At 41.2% G+C, this 26,816-nt stretch overlaps 1 protein-coding gene across 2 annotated transcripts in view; it reads left to right on the top strand.

Moving 5' to 3' along the window:
* Positions 1-26,816, top strand: part of adamts9 (ADAM metallopeptidase with thrombospondin type 1 motif, 9) — a 259,676-nt gene that overhangs the window by 209,654 nt on the left and 23,206 nt on the right. Inside the window, exons 31-36 of one of the 2 annotated variants that reach the window (XM_067998852.1) lie at positions 9,043-9,213; positions 12,523-12,723; positions 13,435-13,564; positions 13,723-13,817; positions 13,906-14,000; positions 14,108-14,241. In XM_067998852.1, coding sequence (XP_067854953.1) covers positions 9,043-9,213; positions 12,523-12,723; positions 13,435-13,564; positions 13,723-13,817; positions 13,906-14,000; positions 14,108-14,241 — 826 coding nt within the window. Of the gene's footprint in view, positions 1-9,042; positions 9,214-12,522; positions 12,724-13,434; positions 13,565-13,722; positions 13,818-13,905; positions 14,001-14,107; positions 14,242-26,816 lie in introns of those variants that run through there. The other variant, XR_010966102.1, reaches the window with a different exon arrangement.

The raw sequence follows: 26,816 nt of genomic DNA, 5'->3' as shown, positions 1-26,816 counted from the left end.
AGCATGGTACATTGGCGAGACCATGCAGACACTGCGACAACGGATGAACGGACACCGCGCAACAATTGCCAGACAGGAGGGGTCCCTCCCAGTCGGGGAACACTTCAGCAGTCAAGGACATTCAGCCACTGATCTTCGGGTAAGCGTACTCCAAGGCGGCCTTCGAGACACACGACAACGCAAAATCATCGAGCAGAAATTGATAGCCAAGTTCCGCACCCACAAGGACGGCCTCAACCGGGATCTTGGGTTCATGTCACGCTACACGTAACCCCACCAGCGAATAAAAGTTATCTGTTTTTAATTCAACGGGTCATTTTCTGTCTTTCTCTTCCTTTCGGATGTTTTTCCCTCTCTCTGTTTTGTGTTCTGGCCGTTTGTACATTCGGTGGTCCTGTAGGTAACACCTCTCTGTCTGAACACTTTGATTGCCTTGACAACGGGCAGTTGGAATGATTATCTGTAATCACCAGGTGTTGTTCTCTGAATATAAATGTGAAAGGTTCAAGGATTTCCTGACATTCACCTGACGAAGGAGGAAGCCTCCGAAAGCTTGTGATTTTCAAATAAAATTGTTGGACTATAACTTGGTGTTGTAAGATTGTTTGTGTGTGTATGTGTGTATGTGTATATGTGTATGTATACGTATGTATGTGTGTATTATATAAAATACGCATGTCTGTCCTGCTCCAGACATCATACACAAGACACCATACTTTGTTACAAATGCAAAAATTTTGAAAGAAAGCCAATCATCGACTGGGGCCTGCAATTTACAAATATTTTATGAATTGCAAAGTTTATTCAGCAAACAACAATTAAACTCTGATTGACCTGAGGCTGCATTTACTTCACAGTTAGAATTTGTGCCTTAATGGGACACAGTCCCACCTTGGTAACAGATTGATACATTCTGCATTATATGGTATAATACTTGTCACATTTCAGGATCTTTTGACCACTTTTCCACCGAGAGAATTTTGGAAAAAGTGTTACCTTCAGTGTTGTGTATTAGAGCATAGTGTATTCGTGCATAGATAAGATGCTAATTAGCAAGCTTTGATGTTGTTTCTTCATAGACTATAAATAAGCATGATGTGGAGATGCTGGTGATGGACTGGGGTTGACAAATGTAAGGAATCTTACAACACCAGGTTATAGTCCAACTGTTTTATTTGAAAATCACAAGCTTTCGGAGGCTTTCTCCTTCGCACTCACCTGATGAAGGAGAAAGCCTCCGAAAGCTTGTGATTTTCAAATAAAACAGTTGGACTATAACCTGGTGTTGTAAGATTCCTTACATTTGTAAATAAGCAATTCATTAGCCTATCCCAACAATTGAAAAACACCTCACACTGATTGTATTGGAATGTCTTTGATCCTTTTTGTGGCTGTGTACAAGAAGAGATAAAGCAGAGAAATGGAATGCTGTGCAGGCAGTTGAATTTCTTGAAACAGGAAGGCTGCAAAGGCAATCATATTTGTTAAAGAAAAAGCAGAGAGAGCTTCATCTGAGGCGAAGAGGTTAGAATTGCAGGAGGCTAGTTAGAAGCCATCTTGCTTAAGTCAAGTAAGGCAACTTACTGTGGGGTAGCGTGGCATTTCTTTATTTTGTATTGTTCTGCAAAGATAAGTTGTACTGTTCAAAATTAATTGCCCATCCCTTGTTGCGCTGAGGAGGTGCTGATGGGCTTTCTTGAACCGCTGTGGTCCTTGTGGTGGTAGTGCTCCCACACTGATGTTAAATCGGGAGTTCCAGGATATCGATCCAGCAATGATCATGGAATGTCCAAGTCAGTGTGAGTTTGAAGGGAATTTGGAATTGATGGTGTTCCCATGACATTGCTGCTCTTGTTCATGGTGGTGGGGAGGGAGCTGCTGATAAAGAAATCTTGGTGAGTTGTTCCAGTGCACACAGTAAATCATACATATTGTAGCTACGGTGTGCCAGTGATGGAGGGGGTGGATGTTGAATCCAGTCATTTTGGAATAGATCTCCTACCTGGATAGTTTGTTCTGCGAGGTGTACCCCTTACTGCCTGTACTCCTGGATCATCCTCACCTCCTGCTGCACTAACAGATACCTGGAAATCGCTACTTCATCCATCCTGTGTATCAGAAAACTCTTCCATGCCTGTCTAATGCTGGGCATGATCTAGAGTTCATTACTCAATTTCCTTTAAATACCTCTACGTAATTGTACACAGGTTTTTCATGATTGGCCTTTACCAAGCAAATATCTGTGATTCTTACTGATTTGCATGAGCCAATTTTGAACAGCTGCAATTCTTAGAGGAGCGTAAACACGGATGAATCAGCTTACCAGCGTTATTGCACCACTGTTTAGACATATCTACTTTTTACGAAAATTAGTGATCAGAGGAAAATATAGCCCATTGTCCTTATTGATAGAGTGTACTCAATTTCCTTCTGCTTACTCATTTGGATTAAGAGGCCTATAGTGCCCCTGTGCACCCCACTGACTGCACAGCAATTACTTTAGATTAGTTCTACACAGATTTGATCTAAACTGAATTTCTTTCATCATCGAGAGTTGTACAAAATAAAGGGGGTTAAATTGGGCCATGTTGCGCCAGTTTTTTAGGCGCTATGCAGCCAATTAAGACTCAAATTTGGTCTGAGACTTCCGATGGGAAGTGCGCAGGATGCCATCTTGGTAAAGGGGTTTGCGCGCACGCCTAACAACCACCGGCAGTATGCAGAGCAGCGAGATCATGACATGGATCAGTGTGCAACGCTGATGCGTCAGGCACCCTATCTTGTAATCTTGTTGAAAATGCTTTCCAACTATGTCTTACAACAGCTGCAAAATTACAATACCCTTAATCTTAAGGCAAAAGAGTTCATTTTTTGAGCACTTGTCATTAATGGGGAAGTCCATGGGCTCTCTGAAATTAGTAGCTTTTCATGAGTCAATTGGGCAATGATTCCATGTGCTATTTAACCATGAAGGTCATCAACTCTGAACATAGCTCTATACTCACCGTCCACACAAGCAATGGGTCACTATGATCATGATTGGGATGAAGTAAAACTAAGGCCAATTGGAGCATTACCTTCACTACCTTCTCAGCTGAGGTTAGCTAACTCAACATAGTCTGGGTAAAACCTGGCACCTTCTTGGTCCGCATAGTCATTGAGCTATTGTGTGAAGAGGACAAGAGACTAGGAGAGAAAAATGCATCATCGCACTGGCATTACACTCACTGCTGTGATTTAAGCAAACATTTATTCCTTTTTAAATTAAGCCATACAGTCTATGAATAAAATGAGGTTAAGATTTTCCCCTTGCTTGTTCAGTACAATTGTACTTTGTTCCATTTTCCAAGCTTAGCAAAAGCTTTGATGAGGCTTTCAGCTATTCTAAGGTTTTACGCTTTGTTTTGTAGACTCAGTACAAATTAATAAAATAAGACAGTCAGCAGAAGCTGGAATTGTTCAATTTTATCACAAATGATACAATAGCATGGCACAGGCTTGTTTTTCCGTTGTCTTCACCTTCAATACAAATCAAGTGCACCTCCCCTTTTTAAAAAGTGCACGCTGCTTTTAAGTAGCACTAGTTACTCGTGATATCAGGCCCCCTGCAGATGCATGCAGCCAGTGAACAGCGCAGGTAGCACTGGCTGCATGCAGGAATCATGTAAAACAGCAGGCAGCACCAATTTAATACATTGCCTGCAGCGCAATGAATGGGTGCGGGTTAATCGTGTACCGCGAGTCCCATGCCTGTTTTCGGGGGTTATCCAATTTATCCCCCAAAGAGTTTAGCAGCACAGCATGCTCATTAATGAGAGTTATACATGGGTGATTTACTTTATGCACTATACAAAGATTTGTTAGCACTTTGCAGGACACAGATCTGTTTATATCGACAAGAATTTGATAAATTCTTGGTCTGCATAGTTCCTATTGAATTTAAAAAGAAACCAATGAATAAATTTAGTATGGCTTGTATCATTTTTGCATCACCTTTGAGTTTGTCATTAATGTACATTCTAATCAAGATAGAGTTGCGTAAGATAACTAAAATAAAATGCGCACTTAATGAAAATAATCTATTACTCCAAAAAAAGACCTTTGCAAGGCCTAATACAAACCATAGCATCATAGTAGGTACGCCATTTGGCCCATCGTGCCTGTGCCGGCTCTTCGAAAGAGCTATCCAGTTAGTCCCATTCCTCTGCTCTTCCCCATAGCCCTGTAATTTTTTTCCTTTCAAGTATTTATCCAATTCCTTTTTGAAAGTTACTATTCAATCTGTTCCATTGTTTCAGGCAGTGCATTCCAGATCATTACAACTCGCTGCGTAAAAAAATGTTTCCTCATGTCGCCTCTGGCTCTTTTGCCGATCACCTTAAATCTGTGTCCTCTAGTTACCAACCCTTCTGCCACTGGAAACAATTTCTCCTTATTTACTCTGTCAAAACCGTTCATGATTTTGAACACCTCTATCAAATTTCCCCTTAACCTTCTCTGTTCTAAGGAGAACAACCCCAGCTTCTCCAATCTCTCCACACAACTGAAGTCCCTCATCCCTGGTACCATTCTAGTAAATCTCTTCTGCACCCTCACCAAGGCCTTCACATCCTTCCTAAAGTGTGGTGCCTAGAATTGAACACAATATTCCAGCTGAGGCCTAGCCAGAGTTTTATAAAGGTTTAGCATAACTTCCTTGCTTTTGTACTCAATGCCTCTATTAATAAAACCCAGGATCCCATATGCATTTTTAACAACCTTCTGAACATGTCCTGCCACCTTCAAAGATTTTTGTATGTGCACCCCCAGGTCTCTCTGTTCCTGCACCCCCTTTAAAATTGTATAATTTAGTTTATATTGCCTTTCCTCATTCTTCCTACCAAAATGTATCACTTCGCACTTCTCTACATTAAATTTCATCTGCCATGTAACTGCCCATTTCACCAGTCTGTCTATGTACTCCTGATGTCTGTTACTATCCTCCACATTGTATACTACATTTCCGACTTTCGTGTCATCTGCTCCACCATTGGTGGTCGTGCCTTCAGCAGCCTAGACCCAAAGCTCTGGAATTCTCTCCCTAAACCTCTCCACCTCTCTACCTCTCTCTCCTCCTTTAAGATGCCCCTTAAAACCTACCTTTCTGTCCAAGCTTTTGGTCACCTGTCCTAATACCTCCTTATGTGGCTCAGTGTCAAATTTTGTTTGATAACGCTCCAGTGAGGCGCCTTGGGACGTATTACTACATTAAAGGTGCTATATAAATGCAAGTTGTTTTGTTGTTGTTGTTAGAAATTATACCCTCTATACCCAAATCCAGGTCATTAATATATATCAAAAAGAGCAATATCCTAATAATGACCCTTGGGGAACACCACTGTACACTTCCCCCAAGTCTGAAAACCATCCATAAAATATTGTGACTGTTAGATGGATTAAAATGTATTTTAACCAAAATAAATATCAGTGTTAAAATTCTGGACCATATTTTAGTCTGTAAGAGATTTGATTTACTAATTTGTTACAGGTGCTAATGTTGTTGAAAGTAATGTGCGGATGTAATTACTCACTTAATGAAGATCTTACTGTTGATAATACCATTTGGGTGTATTTGAACTCCAAACCAGAGCCCAAACACAGTGGGGCAGCAAGAGGCATTAATAGAAATTGATCCTCAAGCCTCATCTGCCATACTCTGGGTGAGCTGTTGGCACTAGTTATGCTTCCACAGGCAGCTCGGCCCACGGGAGAAACCAATTTTGGGCCACCTGCCTTGTGGGCAGCAGCCCAGGTAATTTCTGTGAGGGGGGTTGGAGCAGGCTACGTTGGGGGGGGGGCTGGGGCAATCGCAACTCCTGTGGAGTCAGAAGAGCAACCCTGCTCCTCGTGGCTCCAAAAATGTCAAAAACCTACCTTTGGTTGGCGGCCTGATGCCTGTCCCGCTCATGAGGTGACCAATTTGTCAAAAGAGTTGTTAACAGGCAGGATGCCTAAAAAATGGGCCGCTACGAATTTGGCAGTGGGACCAACACCTACGCATATTGGGCGCAGGCCATCCCATTGCTAAATTGGTAGGCTTTGAGTTTATGCCCAAAAAACGGGCGCAGCACATACCAATTTTACCCCAGTATCTGTTGCATTGTTCTGCAAAAATTAAGCTTCCTTTTTCTTCTTGTTACTATAACATTTGAGGTGAATATCCAAAATACACATAACGGGATAAATTGGTTCCTGCCCATTTTCAGGCATGATCCGGGTGGGGAAATACGTTGCATGCACCAGAAGAAGCCTGCTCAAAGACACCTGAAATTAGTTCATGGCCTCATAATAATTTGGTCCTGCAGAGGCAGCTCTCCCATGTCAAGGGATCCAATTTCGGGCCACCTACCTCACCTGCAACGGCCCACAGGTAACTACAGGAGGGAGAGGAAGGAGAACGGTGAAGAGGCAATTGCAGCCTGGCAGCAGCCCCCAGAAGTGATGTGGAGCCAGGAGGAGCATTCCTGCTCCTCTTGGTTTCACATCAAACTTAAAAAGAAAATGTTTTACCTACTTTTTTGGTGACGGCCGCTTGCTATGTTGCAATTATGCCAACAAAATCAGAGCGGAGCTCAGGACAGCCCAATCTCTGAGGGGGTCCTAAACCAGCCGAAAGGCACCTCATTAGCATATGCAAGGCACCTAAGACCTGTTGTAGGTGGCCTCCCCAGCCGCCTGAAAAATGGCCCAACCCAATATCACGTCGGATGTCTTCCAAGCGTCCATGGGACGCAGGATGTTGGTGTCCAAAGTTGGCCCTCGTTGTGCCCGTTTTATGGCCATGAAATGGGTGCAACGAGATCCAATTTCTACCCGATGTGTTTATCGAGCTATCAGTAAAATATTTATTTTTCATTAGTAGATTAGTGTTTGTGTAAGTTCATGCAGCTATAATATCAAAGGTGAAATTTTGCCATTTTAACAACTTTTTCCACGGATTGAAGCTCCAAGATGTGCATCAGAAAACTAAAGCCTCGTTGAACTGATATTATGAAATGTGTAACAAAGTTTGTTTATAAACCGATCCTGTAACTTCACAATAGAACATTTACAACTCAATTACTTTTTATAGTGTATCTAATAACATTTTAAACTGACTGGATTTTGTTACCTTTTTCTTGTTTTTTTCAATGTTCTGTTTGGTATTGCAATTCTCAATATTTTATCATCATGTTCAGGAGTTTCTGAGAAACAATATTCAACAAAGACAGATTCAGTGTTATCCTTGCATTTGCAATTTGTTTTCTAAAACATTGGTCATTAGTACATGCAATATTATGTTTAACTATTGAAGTAGATATTCTAAAGTCTATGTGATGAGTTACCAGAAGCTAAAGCTTTTATACTTTTAAAGTAAATGTGCATTACCCTGTGACATTGTTTGTATTATCCTTGAACTTTATGGTTGTCCTAGAAGACCAAGTGCAACAAGGGCAATGCATCACCGTGCATTGTATATGTTCCAACAGGGTTCACGCATGCAATCTGTTAACTGTAAGAGTGATTTTTTGTTGTTGTTTTGTGTAACTAATAATGTTTGGGCATTGATAGTACTGGGGAGAGCTAAATAATGGCACTCCATTCTTCTGACTCACCTATTGCAATATTTTCCAATGGCTGAAACATAAGGTAATGCTGGTGATGGAAATAACAAAGGGTGCAATTTTGGACTCCTTACCACTCCATCTGTGCTTGAAAACAGGGCAGTAACGATATAATAACATTGGGATTAATATCCTGACAAGAATATTCATCAAGGGCACCAGACGAATCCTTAAGCCCTTCACCTTTAACTCCTTGTTGAAGAACTGTCTGGAGTTTATGCCTTAGAATTGTACTGTCTTACATCAACCAAATTAGATCATATTAGCAGTTACACTACCAACCCACAGACTACTGAGTGAATGAATTAACCCTTTCTTGCCCGTTATTAAAGAATAAGTCAGGCAACAAAGTCATCAACTAACAATTGTTTATTAACCTTAGAATCATAGTTAGCAGTAATTAAAATTAAGCATTGAGTACACAAATAATTAGTGGTTAGGGTTAATTGACAACATAAATAATAAAGGTTACAAAAGCAGTTCAATTATATCACAATGATTTAGTACTAACTATTTGTTGTTTATAAATTTACAATTGAGATCAGATTGCTTTGGGTTATGTATCTTTGTCATGGATTCAGACACTATATGAAACTGTTCAGAGAATATGCATGGTTTCCAAAAGATAGAAGCTATCTGCATGAGTAAAAGCAGGTTGTTTGATCAGCCAGATGCAGAAACTTGAGGGGGTATTTCAACCTCTGCCACCTGGCAGAAACGGTGCAGCAGGGAGTTAAAACGGTGGGGGATTTGCACCACGTCCTTGCCCCCCACCGTTTTAACTAGCCTGAAATCAGGCACAAGAAGGTCACCCGCCCCATAGGAGTGAGGGCTTAATTTAAATGGCAAAGTTGCATCCCAATGACGTCATCGGGATGCACACGCCATTTTAACTGCGGGCCCGATTAAAGGCTGTACGGTTTCAAACCCACCGGTGAAAGCTGGCAGCAGCCAGTACCCTGGCCACAGGAGGCCCAGGTAAGTTAGTTTTTTACTTTTTAAAGGTTTCTTGTGAGCCGGGAGGAGCAGGAGTGCTTTCCTCCCCCATTCCTTACTTACCTTGCCAGGGTCCACACCGGTGGCCTGACCAATGGTGATTTTTGGAAATTGCATATGCCATTTCGATAGTGATTAGTAATGATAAGTAATCATTTCATTGTTACTCTTGTTCTAGAAATTTAAGTTTATCCAGTGGATCTCATGATGGTTCAGCTGAACATGTTTGCTATTACTATTAGTTCTGTCATTTTAAATATGATATATTTTCCTCATAATTTATTAGCACATCCAAATTTTGAACTTATTGTTTTTAGAATATTTATGTACTGTATACTAGTTAGATATTAAAATGTGCTAATATGATAGAATAAAACATTATTTTCTTGTTCCTCCTTTACAGTGCAGTGAGACCTGTGGTACGGGAACAAGGCATCGTAAAGTAACTTGTATCAACCAGAATTCAGAAGAGGTGCATAGTATTGAATGTGATGCAAGCAAAAGACCATTAGATGTGGAGCAGTGCAATACTCAACCTTGTGAATACATATGGATTACAGGAGAGTGGTCTGAGGTAGAATAATATCTGAATTAATTCATAGCTTTGTAAAACTAGCAAAGAACATTTGATCCTAGTTCAACTTAAGTGCAATATCTTCTGATGCATCACACATCGGTGTCACAATTCTCAAAAATCAGCTGCTTTTGAAGACCTATAGCAGAATTCACTAAGCCTCAGGGTTAGTGTTGAGGTTAATGTAAGGGTTGGAATTGTGATAGAATATTTTGTTTGCTACTGGCATCCAATATCAAATAAAATATATCTGTTTTCATTTTTGAACCAGTATAGATGATATTTTATCAGGGCCTCCATTTTTAATATGGTCAGACCAGGAGAATTGTAGCTGCACTTTCCCATCCACTTACAGTCTGCCCTTCTTTACCTTGTCGTGGTTAGGATTCAGCCATGGTCCAGGTTCTTTTTCCAGTCAGGGAATATCACTTTCTTGCTATATGCAGCTTTGCACGCCACATTATAGAAAAGCGGGAGTACTTTTTAATTTTGCCGATGGTGCAAAATGGGCAATATCAGATCGGCCGCCAATTGTAAACCCCACCCGAATTTCATTCCTATTGAAGTCAGTGGGCAGCCAATTTGATATTGCCCGTTTTACACCATCGCTGAAAGTTAAAATTGTCCTCAAAACATTAAAGTCATAGAAACTGTACAGCATAAATTCACCAAGATTATACTAGGGATGGGAAACAATAGTTTTGAGGACAGAAGCGGGACTATTTGCACTGGAGCAGAGAAAGCTAAGAGAAGACTTAATAGAAGTCTTAAAATTATGAATACTTCTGATAGAGTGAATAGGGAAGGGCAATTTTCTCTGGCTGGGGAGTCAGTGCCAAGGGGCCGTCAATTTAAAATTTGCACCAAGAGAATGAGCAGAGAGGTTAGGAGAAATTTCTTTACATGGAATGTTCTGCTGCAGAGATGGGCCGAGGCAGACACCATTGCTTCTTTTAAGGGATATTTGGATAAGTAGTTGAAACAGAGAAAGACAACAGGGCCAAGGGGAGAGCATGGGGCTGTGGGATCAGTTTTGGATTGCTCTAGCAAAGAACAAGCACAGACATGATGGGCCAAGCGGCTTCCTTCTTGCTGTAAAATTCTATAGTTCTGTGATTGTGGGGGTTGGTATGAGGAAAGACTCACTTTCACAACATCTTTAGGCCCTTTCATCTTAAAAGTTGATTGCAGGAGAGTAACAACAAAACAACCTTTGTATGTCTTTCTCTCACGTTTATGCTGTCACTTGCCTCTGATTTCCTGTAGCCTCTTTGGAGATTGATTAGGAAAATACAAATCCAGTCTCTTGTGCATGAGCAAAAGACCATGTCCTTACTTTCCAAATCAGCCTCCTAATGGTAGACAACGGTAAATGGCAATACAAATGACTGACCTGTTCTTTCAATTGCCCCGACAAATGAAAAAAAAAATTAAGCAGGTTTGGGAATTGGTGCAATTTGTCAGCATTCTTGCATCATGGTGCTATTTTGCATCACACATAAGCATGCTGATGCACTGAACTAGCTTAGTGCATTTATCAGATCCAAGGAGCACCAGGTGTTTCAATGGCAGAACACAAGACCCATAAAAAATTAACAGTAAAGAACCGTGTCTCAGCAGTAAACAGCATTCACATAAAGTCAAAGGAAGTGTCACAGTTTTCGTTTTTTTGAGCTAGATATTCTCTTGGGCTCAGTGCCACCGGTCACTCCCATAAGTGGACCTCATGTCCACAGCAAACCAAAGTCTTCCTTTCCTACCCAATATCTAGTTCAACAATAACATGACTGAAGGATCATAACAGAGAAACTTTTCTCTTCATGCTAGCTACTGAAATATGTATGGCATGTGCTGCCACAAGAATTATACTCTGTTTACTCAAGGCAGACTGAAAAGCACTCAATGAAAGCAAGCACAGCATTAAACCATCAACTAATTTATTTATATAAAATAAATGAATGAACAGTATGCAGTATCACAGTGACAACAATCAATTTCCCAATGCTGCTCAGTTTTGAAAAAATAATGGAGGCGCAACTTTCTAACTATAAATGTGGGCTCACCTTCATTAGCTTAATCTCTCAAAGCTAAGCTGGTTCAGACTTTCAAAACACAAATAGCCTCCTGCTGCCATTACAAGAACTTGGATCACCCTTGTGCCTGGTTGGGAGGGGGAGGTAAGAGAGAGAGATAGAGAAAGAAAGAAGGAGAGGGGGAGAGAGAGAGACTCATTTAAGTCTGTGAAATGGGGGAGCATTATTGTAATAAACTGTTAATCATGGTTGCTACCCTAAAAGGAATGTGTACTCTTTGATGTGATAGCAGGAGGCTGCTATACGTTTGCCTTAGCTCAGCCCCCTGCTGGCAAATAGAATTGAACAACGTCTGGAGCCTCAGAGTGATACAAGGAGTAATTCAGATTGTAAATACTGACCCAACCTCTGTACGCTAATTATCTCTTCAAATCCCCATTGTGAGCCTAAATGAACTTTCAAACTGCTGGCTTATTGTTGAGGAAAAATGTGAATTTTGCATTACAGAATTAATATAAGTAAGACTTCCACCCCAAGCAACACAGGCAGAAGCCAATTTGCTACAAGCAGGTATTGTATCCAAGTGAAGAGAAGGGGATGGGCTACGTAAACATATGTTTAACAATATATAACTAAATTGCTCTTCTGGTTTGCCTAGTTCATTTGAATACATTTTATCAAAGTGCTGATTGAGGTTTAATACTCCAACATAGCAAAGATTTAAATATATCATAAATTGAAACAACATTCTAAGTATTGCACTCTGGAGCTTAGTAAACAGTAAAATAAAAGTCCATTTCAAACAGAAGAGTCATGAATTATGGACCATTATGTTTCAGTTCCACAAAATGGTTTACTCACAGTAGTTATTTTAATTGAATTTCTTCCCTGTCAAATTCTCATGAATGAATCAGCCTGCTAGCAAATCCTGCTAAAGTATTCTTAATCCAGAGTTGTGATAGAATGTTAAAGAGAACCACCTGGATCGAATGACGCAGATCAAGATCTCAACATGTGCAAAACCACAAACATGAACCCATATCCTGCCATGTGATGAAGTAAAGCATTGGAGGATCAAGGTCCTCTGCCACCATGCTACTCTTCAACTGTAATTTTCATATCATACTTTTAGTGCCATACAAAAGCTATTTTTAAATACAGATTTGTGGCATGAGATTACAACAGAATTAACTGAAGTCATTTCTTGCATTTTTGATTCCAACACTTTGTCACATTAGAAAAGAAAATCAGATTAACAATTTGACTTTATTTCCAGTGCTCAGTTACTTGTGGAAATGGCTACCAACAAAGACTTGTTTCCTGCAGTGAGGTTTATAATGGTAAGGACCTCTATGAATACGGCTACTATCATCAGATAACAACTAACTGCCCTGGGACACAGCCGCCAAACATCCGTGCCTGCTTTCTTGGTGAATGTCTTGTAACTGCCTCATGGAGGGTTGGAAATTGGGGAAGTGTAAGTTAATTTCAAAACTTTTCAGGACACAAGCTGTAAACCTCAGCAATTGCATTATATTTAATTTGATGCAAATTTAACATGGTTTTGTTATTTTGATGTATTAATGCTTCATGTCAGGAATTTACAGAGTATGTTCTTTGAATCATAGAGAGTATGAGGGTTTTTACTTACTGACTATATCTAGCAAGACTGTAAATTCTACTGTACTGTATAGGTTCTAAATTATATATATTTATTTCTGGTGCATAATAACCTTGGAGTTTTCCTCATGCCACAAATGTTAGACAGAAGAACACTCTTAATTTACAGATGAAGAGTTTCCACTTATAATGATATTTCTATGTCTCTAATACATTTTCTCTTAATCAAACTTCTCTCTCAATTGGTTTCTAAAACATTATGAACATTCCTTTTGTAGAAGATTTTTTGTGAACTTAAGCTATTTTGCAGTTTCATTGCCAGTCAAATTATTCACTTTGCCAAATCTTGACGACAATAATAAAAGGCCATTTGATTTGAAATATAATTTATGGTGACAGCATTAAATGTTATATTAAACACAAAGTTAAAACTGTAGATAAACATCAGATTGATATGTCCGTACAGTTTCTGTAATATGAAAGTACTGGTTTGATTATTATTGATAGTGATTTATGTTCATTTTACATTTAGTGCTATTTCATTTTCTTTTTTAAATTTTCTTGAAAGTGTTCAGTGACTTGTGGAATAGGAGTCATGCAACGCTCAGTACACTGTTTAACAAATGATGGACATTTAAGCAATTTGTGTAGTTTGGACATTAAGCCAGAAGAGAGGAGAACATGCCAGAGTGGAAAATGTAAGCATGTGGATTATTAAGTCCATTTTTACATTGCCATAAAATATCACCATCTGTTTTCTGTTCAGGCTAATGCAAATGATCATGTACAGAGTCTGTTTCTGATTGTTCAAAAGTACATTTTCTAAAGTCTGATGGAAACCATATTTTACATGTAGGTGAATTTCCAAAAAGCTGTAGAGATGTGCAAAGATTGAAGGGATTCATGGAAGATGGTGATCATGTTCTTAATATTCAAGGGAAGCAAGTGAAGGTACTTTGGTGAACTATTTTAAATGAGAAATCACTTTTCCTTATTTCATTTATTCCATTCTTGCATCAGAGTGTTTTTGCCATTGCAGATATATTGTGCTGGTATGCTGTCAGATAGCCCAAGAGAGTACATTACACTGGCAAGTGGTGATGCAGAAAATTTTTCTGAAGTTTATGGCTACAGGTATAGAAAGGGATAATATGATTGTGTTCACATAGTGTTCACTTTATAAAGTAATTTTGTAAATGTGCCGCCTTTGAACTATGCGTTAAACATTCTGTTTTAAACAGGCTGCATAATCCTGCTGAATGTCCATATAATGGAAGTAGAAGGGACGACTGTCAGTGCAGAAGAGATTACCTGGCAGCTGGGTTTTCTACCTTCAGCAAAGTAAGACTGGACATCAACACTTTGCAAATAATAAGTGAGTAAAATCTTCTTTACTGTTCTATTTTGTTTAATCACATTGACAATGAAGTTTCCTCTTTCACTGAAAGATATACTAAACATTAAAAAAACAAGGAATGAAATGGACAATTGAAAAAGAATATATGCAGATACATTTTGTTTTTCTTTAGGGCCAATTTTAACCCTGCCGGCCTGGCAGAAACCAGACTGGCAGTTAAAATCAGTCTGGAGACTTAATCACTAACATCCCACTCCCTTCCCGCAGTCTCCAATTTTAACCTGTTCGTCTGAGCAGGCAGGAATAACACTGGAAACTGGCAGGATCCTTCTTTAATTATGCAGAGCGGGCTCTGATAATATCATCAGAGCCAGATTACTATTTTTACCAATGTCCTGAACGGGAAGCTGTTGCAGCTTTCCCTCCAGGTGAAGCCAGAGCGAAAAAGAGTCAGGGCCAGAAGTGGCGCAGAGAGGTAAGTATTTTTAACTTTTTAAAACTTTCTTTGTGGTGCCAGGAGGAGCAATATTTTCAAATCACTTATTTGATGTTCTAACACAACTAAGAAATAAAATGGATTATGGCTTAGTAGTGTATGCAGTTAGCACAAAATGTTCTGCAGATAACACAAATATACTGCAGCAGTCTAAGGGTACTCCCATCAGAGACTCTTCTCCAAACTGTTGCATGTGTCCAATTTGTGATGCCTGGGGCAGAGCCAAGTCTGAGTCCAACTTTTGGATAGAAATATGGACTGAGTTGAGACTGGCACTAGATCCCTGGCTGAGGCTCTGACACTAGCCTATCTTTGGGGTAGCAAAATTGAGATGCGCTACATTTGTCTCTTCCCATCTGATCACTCAATTCCTGGTACTTTGCCTACCTCTCCAAACTTGCATGCCCAATGTTCTCTCTGTCTTTCCTTGCCTGCCTGCTTCCCAAAGCTATGATTGCTTACCTTGTTCTCTGCCTACTTTTTCCATGCTGCATTTCCAGTAACACGCCCACCCTATTGCCTTTATCTTGTTTGGAGGGCAGGCCCATTTTGCCAGAACTTGTTGGCTGGTGGCCTACTTGTCCTTTGCAGACAATGAGCTCATTCAAGATTCTTATGCTCCAGAGAGTCACCACTGCTCAGATGTGATCTGAAATTGAGCCATAACCTAAGAAACTGTGTAAGCATTGAGTGATTATGGCTGACAGGCTGAAGCACTGATTAAGGCGACAGTCACTTCGGTAGCATGGATTTGCATCCCACTGTTGCCAGATGGTATACTGTTCGTGTAACCTCAAGTGTAGCTCCAAGAGGAAAATAATTAGCATAATCCAATAAAATTTTGCAAATATGGGGGGAATTTTAACTCCCTCCTGTTGGGCAGGAACAAAGTGGGTGAGCAGTTAAAATGGAGCAGCTCCCTTTTCTGCTCTGTTTCTGTTATCTATGCACGTGAGAGACTCGTGCATAAATGCTATTTGGGGTCCTATGACATCAGTAGGACCCTGATGCCATTTTAACTGGGTCCTGAGCAGGGAAACCACCATTGAAGTCTTATTAGCACAAAAATAGGCCTTTCATTTTACATAAACTACTAATTATTAAATACTCCAATATGTGGAACTTAATTTGAATATTTTCCACATATAGGGTCATTTAATTTAGTGTTTATATCTCCATTATTTATTTCTATGTCTTTACTGTCATCAAAGAAGTATTAATAGAAATATCTGAGCAGAAAGCAAGAGATTGCTCCCCACCACCCCACTTTTGCTCAGGTGCTGGACAAGTGCAGTATGCCCAAAGTGTGCTGCGCCTTTCCAGGCCTCAATGCCCAAAGTTGGTGGGCTGGGTCATTTATGTTGCCTAGTTATGCCCTCAGTGTAGGCCCACGACATGCAGGGTGAGACTGTATTTATATGTTTGATGGTCTGCAATTAAATCTAATGCGAAACAATAATATGATCTCAGAGGTCTCACCATTTTAAGTATAACATTTTATAAGCATAGTTCTATAGTGTAGATTTGCAGTCAGTTACATTTCCAAGGGCTAAGGCTGCTTAGCATGTAAATCTGCATATATTCAGAGTATGAATTTAGATGTTGCAGTTATTTTGATTAGAATAAGTATCATGCCAGTTGGCTTTGTTTTTTTTTGTTTGAAAGAACAAAGTTAACAGAATCTGTTGCCTTTAAATGAAACATTTTAATTTGTAGTGGAAGAGCCCAGAGTTGAGAGAGATTGAGTGGATCAGGGGATCAACTATGAAATGTCATTGCTGTACCTTACAGGCTTTTTGAGTTACGATAGCTCACGTGTTGAATTTAAGATCAGGACATGTATGCAGTTCTCAAAAAGACTGAAGTTTCAACAGACAGCAGCAGTAAATATTTGACTGACTAATGTTCACTTGGACATAGAGATGTTTTGGCCAAATAATCTCTTCCAGCACTTTGTAAATGAAAGGCAGGCTTTATAAATATGAATATCTGCAACTCAGAAGAAGCTTTAAAGTGCTTTAAAAAAATTGCAGTTATGTCCACAGCTGCTGGAAATTCCTTTTTCTAACAAGTGTAAATTTTTAGAAAAGCAATTTGTATGAATATTATGCTTGCCAAGGTGAAGGATGTTAATGTTGAGAGTAGAACAATTTTTTCCCTAATTTTGCCATTCACAGTTGGGTCAGTTAGAGCACAGCCTGAAGGTTGCAGAATAAAGCTCTCTTTATTGTGCATCATTGTGAATTTTCAACTTCTGCACAAAACTATCTCTATAACTTCAGAGTGTGGTTAACAATTTTGGATAAATTGGGGCCTATTTTACACTATGAGCTCATGTTTTTAACAGATATTCATGTGGGCCATAACTGTATACAGAGTTCTTGTCATAAACATGCCAACCTTTATCATTTTACACTGATATCAGCATTTGTAGGGCCCCAATCAGTGTGTCAGCATTTGGTGACATAAATCAGTGAAAACCAAACCTTCTCCCCTCAATAGTGTCTGCTGTTCCTCACTTGTACACTCGTCTTTCCCTCTCCAATCCAAGTCCAACTGGTAATGTAGTGGACTGGACTCCTCTCTCCTTAATGCCACTAATAGTAGTGATCCTGGCCACTGTGTACTGGAGGCAGGAACTCTCTCACGAACAGGAATTCCTGCCTACAGTATACAGTAGCCAAAATCACTGCCAGGGTGGCAGAAGCAGCATTGAGGAGAAAGAGGAGCCCCTGCATGGTCCATTATCAGGCAGCCGTAGATAGGAACAGAACAGAGGAAGAAGGGATGATAATAAGTGGAGAGGGAAGTGGGTGAAGTTGGGAACAGCAGTTTGATTTGAAGGAGGAAGGAGAATGGCAGCATTAACTGATAGGGAACGGGGAGAGAGTACCAGCATTAATGGGGCGAGGGGGGTGGCGGGAGGGGAAAGAGTATGAACTATGGAGAGGGAAAAAAAGTGGCAGCTTGAACTGAGGAGGGAAAGATTAATAGCATGCATCAGGGGAGGGGGCAGTGCCAGCTTGAACTGAGGGTGTTGGATAACAAAAAGAGTGCCAGCTTGAACAGGGGCTGGGGAAGAAGAGTTCCAACTTAAATGGGGGAATGGAAGATGGAGGACAAGGAGGAGAATGCCAGGTCGAGTTTATCGGAGGGATGAGTACAAAGAGTGCCAGTATGGACTAGGAGAGTTGGAGGAGGAGAGAGTTTGTCTGTGAAAGGGTGGGGATTTGGATGGAGTACAGTGTGAACCAGGTCATGAAGAGTGGAATGTGTCTGTGAACTGGGGCGGGGGGGATCGAATGAGGGAGAACGACTGTTGAAGTAACTTATTTAGAGAAGTGATGGTTTGTTTGGCCTATTTAAAATACAGTTGCCTCTTTGGTTTTCTTAGATTAAAAGTCTATGAATTGTGAAACATAAGTACCCAAAATTAGCCAGAATGCATAGTTTTAGTAAAAAATTAAATTTTCTGAGGAAATATGCCTCTAGACTTGCCTAAAATTGATTACTTGAATTTGGATTTCCACCTTCAGCTTTTCATGTACTTATTTGTTTTTCCCTCCAATGCAATCAAACTTACAAAGCTCATTTTCACATCATCAAGGCCATTTTGAAGTGTTATCTTTTTTGATGTCATTGATCAGCTTTTAAAAGTTTTCAAAATTTGCATGTGTGTTGACATGACAGCAGAAGTATGAAAGCCAGTAAAATCAGTCCTGCATTATGGAACAACACTGTCTGTACATTGGCATGTTCAGCCAGCCATGTGAAGACAGAACTGCTAACTCAAGATATGATTGGAAGACTACCTAGAATTCCACTTTCGCAAGTCTTGATATCTGCACTGTTCTGTGGACATTCAGCTTTGCAGTGCAGCACACGGCGCAGCAACAAGAACTTACATACAAACACACAAGAACAGCAGAGAAAAGCCAGCCAGTCCATCAAACCTGTCCATCCAGACATGGGGTAACTACATGCATCCTTGGCCACCCCAATAAACACACAATCACCTGGGAGAAGCAAAAGAACATAAAAAACCTACAGCAAATTCAGGAAAAACTCTGAGAAATTCCTCTACAACTCCCCAAGACAATCAAACAAAGCTCCAAGAAACTGTGATAGCCCATAACTCCACATAACCCAGCTAGCTAGTGACTTGCCTTCTATAACTAGAAATGCCCTTTACACTCAACAATGTGCCACATTCCTTTTAATGCACTGTAGAGAATTCATACCCACCACATGTCTGTTCTAGGCAATGGTTTTCTCTAAAAAGAAACCCTTACTGGCATCTAACCTAACGCTTTACCTATGTATTTGCTTGCATTGTATAGGATCTTTAATGTGGAGAAATAACCCAAAGGGCTCAATTTTCGGAAGGCCAAGCAGGTGCGTTCGTGGCGGGGAGGGTCTGAAAATTGGGGATTCCCGGGGCGGGTCCGGAGCCCGGCTCCAACCCGCCCACTTCCGGGTTCCCCAATGACGTGCTTAGATGCGCGCGCAGCCCCCGTATGCGGGACTCCCACCGGCAATTAAAGCTGGCGGGATCCCACTTAAAGCAATTAATTTGATACTTCAGGTCGTTAGCAGACCTGATTTGGAGGATATTTTAGGAAGGTTGGGATTTTCAGGTCAACTGAGCGTGTTTCCCGTACTGGGGGAAACACTCCCAGTTGAAATGGACGTGTTACAACCACCAGCCTGTGGCAGTTGCAAAGGTCCATTTGACAGGTGGTGGGGGGGGGGGTGGGGGGGAGACCCTCACTCATTGCAGGAGGCCACTCTGTCACTTTGGACAAAGTTTGGCCTCCACCACCCTCCTCCTAACACAAAAAATCACAAACTTGCAACCTCAACCCCGGTGTCCAGACACATTTACCTACCTTGCGGACCCCCTCAAACGTACATCTTCCGGATGGGGGCCACCGTAGCTGCAGTCATGACCTCCTCGGAGGACGAACAGCATCACCAGCCACGCCGTCCACCTCTGACACGTGGAGCTCCACAACACAGTGCTGTGACACATCCACCTGCACAGCAGGAGGGAGGGCAACCGCAGAGAGAGATGTGTCGCAGAAGACACTACCCTCGCCACAGGGTCTACAGACCGAGGTTCAGCTTCCTGGACCTCTCTGAGCAGCAGTGCACATGGAGGCTCAGAGTCACTCGACATGTAGTCATGGACATCTGCAGCCTTCTTCATGCCGAACTGCTCACGTGCGTGGTGCCTCACCATGTGCAAGCCCAACTAAGTGAGGACGGGGACCCACCGAGGTGTGTGTATCTGCGCTGGTTGATCGCTGGCTCAGATGTGACGATGGACCCTCAGAGGCCGGCAGGTCCTCTGAGGAATCGCCCTCCGCATTCACGGCGCTCGCAGATGGCCCTGCAAGAGAACAGAAAGCAATATTAAGCATTTGGACAGATGTTGAGGTGCTGCAGATGCCAAGTGATGCGAAGATCATTCTCTATCATGAGTGCTGAGTGTTAGATTTCTGTCACCAGCCACTTGTGCACTCCCAGTCTCAGCGTCCGCCACGAACAGGCATTCCAGCGTCCGGCTTATTTCTAGTGCCTGCTGCTCCGCGTCTGTTAAGACCACCTGGTGTGGCGGGCCCCCTCCGGTCCGTGCCCTCTCCCGGGCATTCTGGCATCTCTTCTCCTATCAAGGCAAAACACAGAGGCGTGATTGAGTGATGGTTGCATGGTGACCCGCTGCATGCATTGGTGTGGGTGGGGGTGAGGGAGATGCATGGGAGGGTGCTTGTGAGACATAGCCATGAGATTGTATGAGGATTGGGTTGCGTAGTAGTGTTCGAATGGGAACTGGGGCGGTGAGTAAGTGCAGGCAAGGTGAGGATGACGGTTGAGTGGATGTGAGGAGTGATGCGAGAGCATTGTGGTGGCAGTGCAGAAGGAGTTGTGTGGTGGTGGAGGTGATGTGGAAGACTGAGTGTGGGAGAATGCGTAAGTATACTCACTTTGGCTGACCTGGTTAGGTCATTAAAGCGCTTCCTGCACTGTTCCCAGGTTCGGCACACATTGCCGCTGCTGCTGACCTCCTCGGCCACCTCCAGCCAGGCCTTCTTGGTGGCTGAGGGAGGCCACCTCCTCCCATCCGATGGAAAAAAAATTTCCCTCCTCCTCCTCACCCCATCGAGCAGCACCTGGAGTGAGGAGTCAGAGAACCTTGGAGCAGCCTTGCCTCTGGCCTGCTCCATGATCCTAAATTGGTACTTTGCTGCAGGAGGAGCATTGAAGGACTGCCTCTTTAAATAGGGCTCCTCCTGCTGACAGCCTGTGGTGCGGGTGCGCAGTGCGCCCGCTGCGCAGGTCTGGAATGGGAAACCCAGAAGGACGCATAAGTAACTTCAACTAGGCTGCGATCGCGTGCAGAGCACCCTGAATTCATTGGGCACGTTACCCACGCGCCCAGTCGACCCCCCGCTGCCAACCCGCCTCCCTCCTAATATCGGGCCCACAGTGTTCCACAAAAGGACACCAAGCAGGAGTTAGTACATGCTATCCTGGAAACTTTTGCATTTTTATACTTCACAACTATAGATGTTTAATCTTCAAAAAAAAAGTGGCATTTGAGTTCTCAACAGAACAACCAGACCATCGCTACCCCCAAAACTACCTTACAATCACTGTCCCATATCCAACCCCCCCTCCCATCCCACTTCACAAAGGCACTCTGTGCCCCAACAATCCTCCCAGTTTTCTCCCCCACCTCAATTCATGCCGGAATGCTTCCTCGCCTTTCCTTCATAGGATTGGAAGACACAAAATTCACACCTGAAGCAAGACATTAGAAAAAAACATGCTTTTCAGATGTAAAGCTACAGGTTCTCAAAGCAGAGAGGTTCAGACATATAAATCAAGGACTATACTCTGAAGCTTCTTAACCTGGCAATAGGAAATCAATTCTTGGATTTGAATTATCCAACAAGAGAGCTGGAATTTTAGTTGTGACGAACTGATTAGATTTTCAAATCAGATGACTAGGATCTCACAGACCAGTTGTCAGAAAAGGTTATTACAGGATATGAATAGGTAATGGTGCAGAAAAAATATTATTTTAATGTACTTGTGAGAGATCTACAGTCTCATTTTGTATTTTTGTTCCATATTAATTTTTTTTTTATTCGTTCGTGGGATGTGGGCGTCGCTGGCAAGGCCTGCATTTATTGCCCATCCCTAATTGCCCTTGGGAAGGTGATGAGCCACCTTCTTGAACCGCTGCAGTCCATATGGTGAAGGTTCTCCCACAGTGCTGTTAGGTGGGGAGTTCCAGGATTTTGACTCAGCGACGATGAAGGAACGGCGATATATTTCCAAGTCAGGATGGTGTATGACTTGGAGGGGAACGTGCAGGTGGTGTTGTTCCCTTATGCCTGCTGCCCTTGTCCTTCTCGGTGGTAGAGGTCGCGGGAGCGGCTGTCGAAGAAGCCTTGGTGAGTTGCTGCAGTGCATCCTGTAGATGGTACACACTGCAGCCATGGTGCGCCAGAGGTGAAGGGAGTGAATGTTCAGGGTGGTGGATGGGGTGCCAATCAAGTGGACTGCTTTGTCCTGGATGGTGTCGAGCTTCTTGAGTGTTGTTGGAGCTGCATTCATCCAGGCAAGTGGAGAGTATTCCATCGCACTCCTGACTTGTGCCTTGTAGATGGTGGAAAGGCTTTGGGGAGTCAGGAGGTGAGTCACTCGCCACAGAATACCCAGCCTCTGACCTGCTCTTGTAGCCACAGTGTTCATGCACACATTTGTGCTTTTCATATGGTTCAATAGGTTGTGGTTTCACTTGTCAGTAGTGCACAAGGACCATAGCCTAGTTCATCATACAAAATGGAGCGCAGAATTGATGAGAGGAGTTTTTGAGAGTTGTCCCTTTTAAGTTTTGGCTGCCTAATGTCAAATTATTCACATCATACTCTTTCTCTAAGTTGAACCCTAAATTGCCAAAAAGAAATGCCAAGAATATAAATACCAATTGGTGTAGTTACAAAAGTAAGTCACAACATATTATAAGTTATACAGTTTCTGATTTAATGACTCAAAGAACAAAAGTTTTGAAAATAAATTAATATCCATCCACAAGATCTATAAACCGATATTACAGTAATTGTTTCAATGTGCATTTTCTGATTATGCAGCAGTAAAACAATTAGAGTCCCTTAGGTCAGTTGAGTTTACAATCAAGTTTCAATTAAGTAAAGGCCTTGAAAAATTATGAACTATTTAATGCACTTTGTATCATGAAATTAGCATTAGCAAAGACTAGCAGTTTCTTAAGCAAATAAATGTAGGTATATGTCTTTTAATTACTGTGCCTGCAGACTGAAAGATAGCAATTTAGTTAACTATTAAAGGAGAGCCTCCAAATACTTTGCTTGTTTGTGTTGTTAACAGAAAAATTTGAACGTCATATCTCAAAGTTAGTGTGCTAATTTTTGAATCAAAGGGAATAGAATTTGCCATAGAAGATCTTAGGAGTTTGTTCATCACTATTTTTATAAGGTGTTGCTCTTTTAGTTAACATTGACACATCTTTTATAGATTGGATGATTGAATTTGATTGCACTCACAAAATATATCAATGAAATAATGAATCAAACTTCAATTTTTGTGGAGTTAATACCCACACCATTGGCAGCATTTGTAATGTCTTTATAAAAAGTATAATGATGGAAATATTAAGAAGATGAAACATGGAAAAAACAATTGGGCTTAACAAAACTCAAAAATTCTTCAGTAAAAAGAAAGAAACTTCAAAGGATAGAAATGCACAACAGGTTGGTCAATACTGAGAGAAAGATAGATTAATACATTGAGTGCAACCCCTCATTAGAACTGATATCGCCGGGCAAGAGAAACCTTTCTTTGTAATGTCCTGACTTATCCTTGTCAGACTCACAAGATGATTCTGCAGCTTGACCACCGCCCTCCTGATGAATATTCACATCCAAAATATTTGCCAGTTATTCTCTCCCAGATACTAATCTGCCTGCTGTGCATTTCCAGCATTTTCTGTTTTTATTTCAATTTTCAGGATTATTTGAATGCGTGTTCCCGCATTGGTTGTAGAAAAGTAATTCATCTATGTCAGATCATAAGCCGACCTGAGTTATACTTCAGAGCAGGAGCTTAATTTAGGTACAGTCAATTTTGAAGTACATAAGATTTTGAGGTTGTCTTTAAATATAGATGTTAGCCTGTACGGATCTCAAATAAATACTCCATAGTTTCAAAGAGAAGGGGAAGCCAAGATATAGTATATTAACTAATATCCAATAAGATAGCTGTCTGAATCTGTCAATTCAACTTGGTCATTTTATTTTGAGCAGCATTCCCTCCATCCTCTGAACCAGAGCAGATAAGAGAAGTAAGCGTCGGGGAACATCTAGGCAATAGCGATCACAACATAATAAGGTTTAAGATAAAGATTGAGAAGGACATAAGTAAGACAAAGACCAAAGTAATAAATTGGAAAAAAGCTGATTTTCCGAGGATGAGAATGGAACTAAGGAAAATAAACTGGAAAACATTACTAATAATCAAAGAAATAGAACAGCAATTGGAAACATTTAAAACGGTGATCAATAGAGTCCAGGAGAAATATATCCGACTAAAAAGCACGAACAAATTGGCCAATAATGGTACACCATGGATGAATAAAGAAATATGGGCAAAATTGAAACTAAAGAAAAAGGCATACGTTAGGTACATAGACAACAAAGGAGAGGATGATAAAAGGGAATACAAAAAGATTAGGAAAGGAGCTTTTAAAAAAAAACAATTAGGAAGGCAAAGAGAAACTACAAAATTATCAAGGAATATAAAAATAGTAAAATATTCTACAGATAACAAAAGAAAAATCAGGATAGGTATCAGGCCATTAAGGGATACACACGATAATTCCACAAGTAATGACAGCAAAATGGCAGAAATGTTAAATAATTACTTTGCCTCAGTATTTAACATGGTGGGCATGTAATTAGAAGAAGAGATCAAAAAATGATATAAAGACATTTAAGATAGAAAGGGAAGAGATAATTGATAAACTAATTAAACTTAGAGAGGATAAAACCACTTGTCCAGATGGATTGCATCCGTGCATATTAAAATAAGTTAGGGAATAGATAGCAGAGGCACTATTACATATGTATAAAAATTCATTAGAAAAGGGAATAATGCCAGAGGACTGGCAGACAGCTAATGTGGTTCCTATATTTAAAAAGGGAGATAGAACCAGTCTAGGGAACTATGGACGAATTAGCTTAATATCGGTGGTAGGAAAGATAATGGAATCCGCACTCAAAGATGTAATAGAAAAACATCTAGAAACCAAGAATGTAATAAAGAATAGTCAGCATGGATTTCAAAAGGGAAGGTCATGCTTGACCAACCTTATTGAATTCTTTGAAGAAGAAACAGACAAGGGTAATGCAGTAGATGCAATTTATTTGGATTTTCAAAAGGCCTTCGATAAGGTACCGCATGTGGAGTCAGGGGACAAGTAGCAGAATGGATAGCAAGCTGGCTACAACTCAGAAAACAAAGAGTGGTGGTTAAAGGTAGTTACTCAGACTGGCAATAGGTAGGAAGTGGTGTTCCACAAGGATCAGTGCTGGGACTACTGTTGTTCACTACTTACATAAATGATTTGGACTTTGGAATTGGAAGTACAATTTCAAAATTGCGGAGACACCAAATTGGGGGGTATAGTTAATACTGAGGAGGACTGCGACAAAATACAGGAAGACATTAATAAACTTGCAGAACGGAAATGTAATTGGCAAATGAATTTCAATATAGATAAGTGTGAGGTATTACATTTTTAGTTAAACTTGTATAGAACCTTGGTTATACCATAATTGGAGTACTGTGAACAGTTCTCGTCTCCATATTATTAAAAGGATATAGAGGCACTGGAGAAGGTGCAAAAAAGATGATACCAGAACTGAGAGGTTATACCTATCACGAAAGATTGAGCCGGCTTGGGCTCTTTTCTCTAGAGAAGAGAAGACTGTGGGATGATCTGATAGAGGTCTTTAACATTATGAAAGTGTTTGATAGGGTGGATGTAGAGAAGGTGTTTCCACTTGCAGGGGAGTCCAGAACTAGGGGTTATAAATATAAGATAGTCACTAGTAAATCCAATAGGGAATTCAGGAGAAATTTATTTACCCAGAGAGTGGTTAGAATATGGAACTTGGAGTAGTTGAGGTGACTAGATAAACACATGAGGAAGAAAGGAATAGAAAGGTGTGCTGATAGGGTTAGATGAAGTAGGGAGGGAAGAGCCTCGTGTGGAGCATAAACACCGGCATGGATCTATTGGGCAGAATGGCCTGTTTCTGTGCTGTACATTCTGTGTAATTCTATGTTAAACCTCCCTTGAGAGATTTACCTGACAAATTTTCACTTTGAATAACTTTGCCAATTTCATTCCTCTAAGTTTTGAATGAGCCGAGCTTTCCTGCAGCTAAACGTTGGGAAGACCAAAGCCATCACCTTTGTCCCCCCCCCCCCCCCACCCCACCCACCCCAGCATAAATTCCATATCCTTGCCAACTCCATCCCCCTCCCCCTAGCTACTATCTCAGACTGAACCAGACTGTCCCCAATCTCTGCATCCTAATTAACTCTAAGTTGAGCTTCCGACCCCATATCCTTTCCATCACAAAGATAAACTATTTCCACCTCTAACATCGCCCCGCCTCCGCCTCTACATCAGTCCACTTTCTGCTGAAACCCTCATCCATGCCTTTGTCACCTCCAAAATCAATTACTCCAATTCTATCCTGGCCAGCCTCCTATCATCCACTCTCTATAAACTTTAGCTCATTCAAAACTCTGCTGCCTGCATACTGTCCCATTTGCCCGTCACCCCTGTCCTCACTGACCTACATTGGCTCCCATTCCCCAATTCTCATCCTTGTGTTTAAATCACTCCATGGCCTCACCCTCCCTATAGCTTTAACCTTCTCCAAGACTACAAACCCCCCCCGCTCCCCAAAACTCTCTGTTAATCTAAGTCCAGCCTCCTGTGTGTCCCCCCTCCCTTTGCTCCTCCATGGGTAGCTAT

Source organism: Heptranchias perlo, chromosome 17 (assembly GCF_035084215.1).
Source record: "Heptranchias perlo isolate sHepPer1 chromosome 17, sHepPer1.hap1, whole genome shotgun sequence".
NCBI classification, from domain to species: domain Eukaryota; kingdom Metazoa; phylum Chordata; class Chondrichthyes; order Hexanchiformes; family Hexanchidae; genus Heptranchias; species Heptranchias perlo.
This window is presented reverse-complemented; position numbering and strand designations above follow the sequence as displayed.